This window comes from Orycteropus afer, unplaced genomic scaffold (assembly GCF_000298275.1).
Source record: "Orycteropus afer afer isolate SDZICR_OR568_19922 unplaced genomic scaffold, OryAfe1.0 scaffold00018, whole genome shotgun sequence".
NCBI classification, from domain to species: Eukaryota; Metazoa; Chordata; class Mammalia; order Tubulidentata; family Orycteropodidae; genus Orycteropus; species Orycteropus afer.
The window spans coordinates 7635723-7640469 of NW_006921605.1; the positions used below are offsets into that span (position 1 = coordinate 7635723).

A 4747-nucleotide genomic window follows, 5' to 3' on the forward strand; every position below is an offset into this window, starting at 1 on the left:
ATGTAGGTGAGCAGATGTAGGTGAGCAGAACAGAGAGGGAAGAAGTGAAGTTGATGGTGGGTTTCAAGTCTTGGGAGGAGGTGGGATAAATCATGGCGACACTGTGAGGGACGGAAAGCCCAGGAAGGCTGGCTGCCTCCAGAGGGTCCTGCTGGGTGAACTGAGTGTGCAAAAACAGCGGGACAAGGGGAGAGGCTCCGTAGGAAGCGAGCCGGGAGCCGAGGGCTGGGCTAATCTGGATGGAGCCTTGGCTCTGCAGCTTCCTGCTGTGTGGCCTCGGGCAAGTCACTGAACCTCTCTGAGGGCCATCTCTCAGCCTCAGGGGAGAGAATAGTATCCACTTTATAGTGTTGTCATTGTATCAAAGGAGCAGACACTGGTGGCAGTAGGGTTTTCTTATTTGAAGAGGCTGAATGATTTTGTTAGAGACCTTGAGTCCGTCTCTTCAGCTCCCTGGGCATCAGTTTCCCTCTCAGTAGGATGAGGGGTGCAGCTTGACCAGGCAGAACGGCTGGATCATCCACGCTGGTCCAGGCAGGGGAGCTCTGGATGGGGACCGGGGGGGGGGGGAATGCGCACCGTGCAGACTTGCTGGTGATGTGGCTTTGTGGGCTCAGGCTGGGGTCGGGCATGATGAGAGGGGCAGGTTGCAGGCAGCGGGATGGGCGGGCAAGGGGAGGGACCAGCGAGCACAGACTGGCCGGAAGGCAGGCAGGGGAGACAGGTGGCGTAAGTGCCAGGGGCAGTAGTGGAGTGGAAGGAAGGTTTCTGAGGGTGGGGAGGTGGGGATCTGTACAGGGGCAGGCAGAAGGGGGAGACCAGGAGGCTGGAGAGCCTGACAGCCCTTGAGGGGACACCCTCGGCTCAGTCCACAGAGCTGATGGGCCCCTGGTTGGACCGTGCGGACCGAGCTGTCTCCACCCAGCACTTTGGGGCCATGGAGGGGAAGGCTGGGCCCCTGAGCGGCCGCTCCCTCTGTGCCCAGAGCCCTACAGCCCCGCGGTGTGGGTGATGATGTTCGTCATGTGCCTCACGGTGGTGGCCATCACTGTCTTCATGTTCGAGTACTTCAGTCCCGTCAGCTACAACCAGAACCTCACCAGTGGGAAGAGTAAGCTCCCACCCGGCCTGGGAGAGGGGGCCAGGCCGAGGCCCCCCAGCAGGGTGGGCTCAGGGCCAGAGGGCCCTGCAGAGAACGCTGGGTCCTGTGGGAAGTTTCTGGGTTTTGCATACATGTAGGGGCCAGTCGGATACACAGGGGAGCTGACTTGACTTGGGCCAGGAATGGCGGGGATGGGTCTGGACCCAGGCAGGACTGAGACGGGCCGTGGAGATGGGTGGACGGGGGGAGCTAGTTCCTGGGTGGGCCCCACTGACCGTCCCGTCACCCCCAGAGTCTGGGGGCCCATCCTTCACCATTGGCAAGTCCGTGTGGCTGCTGTGGGCGCTGGTTTTCAACAACTCGGTGCCCATTGAGAACCCCCGGGGCACCACCAGCAAGATCATGGTTCTGGTCTGGGCCTTCTTTGCCGTCATCTTCCTCGCCAGCTACACTGCCAACCTGGCCGCCTTCATGATCCAGGAGCAGTACATCGACACCGTGTCTGGCCTCAGTGACAAGAAGGTTCTGGGGGCACGGCTGGTGGTGGGTGGGGGGACGCTGAGGGCAGGGGCAGATGGTGGGTGAATTGACACAGGTCAGTTGTGGTCAGGAGAATTTGGACAGGAGGCTGGATCAGGAAGAAGCTGGGGAGCCTGGTGAGGAGGGGGCAGGGGGCAGGGGAAGAGATGGCTCAGGCCCTTTCCTGGGCCTCAGTTTCTCTAAAACACAGGAGTGGCCTGGACAGCCTCTGAACTATTGTGCTCTGACCCTGTGTGTGTCCAGACTAGGGGTGGGGCACGGGGGGTAGGGGCAGGGGCAACTCGGTGCCTGGAAGGTGTGAGGCAGCATGGTGAGTGGCCGCTGGTCCCTGCCTGCAGTTTCAGCGGCCACAGGATCAGTACCCGCCCTTCCGCTTTGGCACCGTGCCCAATGGCAGCACAGAGCGTAACATCCGCAGCAACTACCGGGACATGCACACCCACATGGTCAAGTTCAACCAGCGCTCGGTGGAGGATGCTCTGACCAGCCTCAAGATGGGGTGGGTTTCCCCACCCCTGCGTCCCCAACCCTCCACCCATCATCCAACTCTCCCTCCCCACGTGTCCCCCAGTGACCAGCCTCAGCCTTGTCCCTTCCTGAGAGAGCCCTGGTGGGGACAGCGGTGCGGGGCTGTCCTGGGAGGCTGCAGGATGCCTGGGGCAGGTGGGCGGGGCGAGAAGATGGAGGAGAACAGGCCTTGGGGCAGGGTGGAGCTTCAGGCAAAGATGGGCACCCACCATGCGGCCCAGAGGCATAGCTGTGGTGGTGAGCACAGCCAGCCTTGGCGTGAGGGGATGGTTGTCATCTCCGGCCCTTAGGGAGGAACTGGGAAGAGAGAGTGTGTCCTCTGGGGGCCGTGAGTTCCCTGGCCCCTGTGAGGAGGAAAGGGATGGGGTCTTAGAGCTGTGGGAGGGGTCCTCTGCATCCAGGACCCACAGGAACTGCTCCTCTGTCCTTGCTGTGTGGTGCCCAGCTGGTTCCTACCCCTGTGCCCAGACCTCTGTCAGATCCCAGGTTCAGTGTCCCCCACCTTGCCTGGTCCTTGGCCCTGAGGACTCGGCCTATCCCCAGGAAGCTGGACGCCTTCATCTATGATGCTGCTGTCCTCAACTATATGGCAGGGAAGGATGAGGGCTGCAAGCTGGTCACCATCGGGTCCGGCAAGGTCTTTGCCACCACCGGCTACGGCATTGCCATGCAGAAGGACTCCCACTGGAAACGGCCCATAGACCTGGCGCTCCTACAGTTCCTGGGGGATGGTGGGTGCTGCCAGCTGAAGAGGGATGGTGGGTCCAGGGTGGCCACGGAGCCTGAGGTTGGGTGGCAGCCCGCTGGCTCTGGCTGGCCAGCGTGTCCACCACCACTCTTTGTCCCCAGGGCCTTCTGGACAGGGGGAGGTCTCTGGAGGTGAGACGGTGGGCGAGTGGCAAGATGTGGCACTGGGAGCAACTGAGGGGGAAGGAGTGGGTTTCCAGGAAGGGAGCAGGAATTAGAGTGGTGAGACCCTGAGGGGCAAGACGACTGGAAGGAGTTCAGGCCACACAGTGGGGGTGGGAGTGGCTGAACCCCTTTCTCAAGACCCACGATCTGTCTCAAATGAGCCCTTCCTTTGCCAGTATGTCCCCTCCCCAATGCTTCCACCTTGGGATTACCTGAGAGTGGCCTCAGGGATCTGCCTAGTCCCAGAGCAGGGGCCCACACTGGCTTGGCATCTGGTGGGCTCTCATATGTGAGTGGTCTGGCTCAGTCTGTCCGAAACCCAGAGAGGCTTTGAGTGTAAAAGTGCACTGTCCTTATTACATAACAGCCGGTCTGACTTCCATCAGTACCACCTAATAGTGACAGAGATGAGAACAGCATTCGTGTGCGTGCTGTGGTCCTCAGGGGCCTTTCATCTCTATCCTCAGCTCTGTGCCAGGCTGGTCGATCAATATGTGTTTGCTGGATAAATGAGTGCCTTGGATAAAATTTACCTGATCAACTAGCCTGCAGCTGGGCACGTGGGGCTGGGCAGGTGGAGAGCCCCCAGGCCTGCACTGCTCACCCCTGCTCTGCCCTCTTGGCCTCCCTTCCCCACATGCCACTCTTGTTGGGCCCTGCGTGGTCCCACTGGAGGAACAAGGGGGTGGCACTCTGATCCCAGACTCCTCCTTGCTCTGGCATTGGTGGGGGGGTGCCCTTGTGGGTGGGAGGCAGTTCCTGACCCGAGTGCTCCGCCCCAGGGGAGACCCAGAAACTGGAGACTGTGTGGCTCTCGGGGATCTGCCAGAATGAGAAGAACGAGGTGATGAGCAGCAAGCTAGACATTGACAACATGGCGGGTGTCTTCTACATGCTGCTGGTGGCCATGGGGCTAGCCCTGCTGGTCTTCGCCTGGGAGCACCTGGTCTACTGGAAGCTGCGCCACTCGGTGCCCCACACGCCCCGGCTGGACTTCCTGCTGGCCTTTAGCAGGGTGGGTGCTGTCCCACCCCACACAGGCACTGGCATTAGGGGTCGAGCCCAGATAAGTCAGCTGGGTGCATTACATGGGGAAACCGGTTCTGGAGGAGGCGGGGCTTGCCGGCAGGTGAGGCAGGCCAGTGGCATAGAGCGAGCTGGGTTTTGGAGCCAGGTGGATGAGGTTCAGTCCTCCCTCTGCCATTTACTGACCGGGTGGTGGTAGGAGCCTGAGTCCCTGCCTGGGAGCTTGTGGGATCTCAGGGCACAGCGCTGGCACATAGGAGACACCACACGTTCCTTGTTTCCCAAAAGCAGGAGAAGTCTGGTTCCTGGGCCCGGGGAGGTGGGCGGGGCAGTGAGACTGTGCCCAGAGCAGAGGCGGCTCACAGCGGTCCCCCCTCCTCCCTGTGCCCAGGGCATCTACAGCTGCTTCAGCGGCGTGCAGAGCCTGGCTAGCCCCGCGCGGCCGCCCAGCCCGGACCTCACGGCCGACTCGGCCCAGGCCAGCGTGCTCAAGATGCTGCAGGCTGCGCGCGACATGGTGACGACGGCGGGCGTGAGCAGCTCCCTGGATCGCGCCACGCGCACCATCGAGAGCTGGGCCGGGCGCCGCGCGCCCCCGACGCCCGCCGCGCGCCCGACCACCCCCGGCGCGTCCCTTGA

General features: G+C 62.0%; 1 protein-coding gene across 1 annotated transcript in view; it reads left to right on the plus strand.

The window, feature by feature from the left end:
• The window catches only part of GRIN2C (glutamate ionotropic receptor NMDA type subunit 2C), an 11656-nt gene that overhangs the window by 6022 nt on the left and 887 nt on the right, over positions 1-4747 (plus strand). The window contains exons 6-11 of the mRNA XM_007959876.1: positions 988-1111; positions 1395-1624; positions 1981-2141; positions 2714-2901; positions 3865-4097; positions 4500-4734. Of these exons, the coding sequence (XP_007958067.1) occupies positions 988-1111; positions 1395-1624; positions 1981-2141; positions 2714-2901; positions 3865-4097; positions 4500-4734 (1171 nt within the window). The remainder of the gene's footprint in view (positions 1-987; positions 1112-1394; positions 1625-1980; positions 2142-2713; positions 2902-3864; positions 4098-4499; positions 4735-4747) is intronic.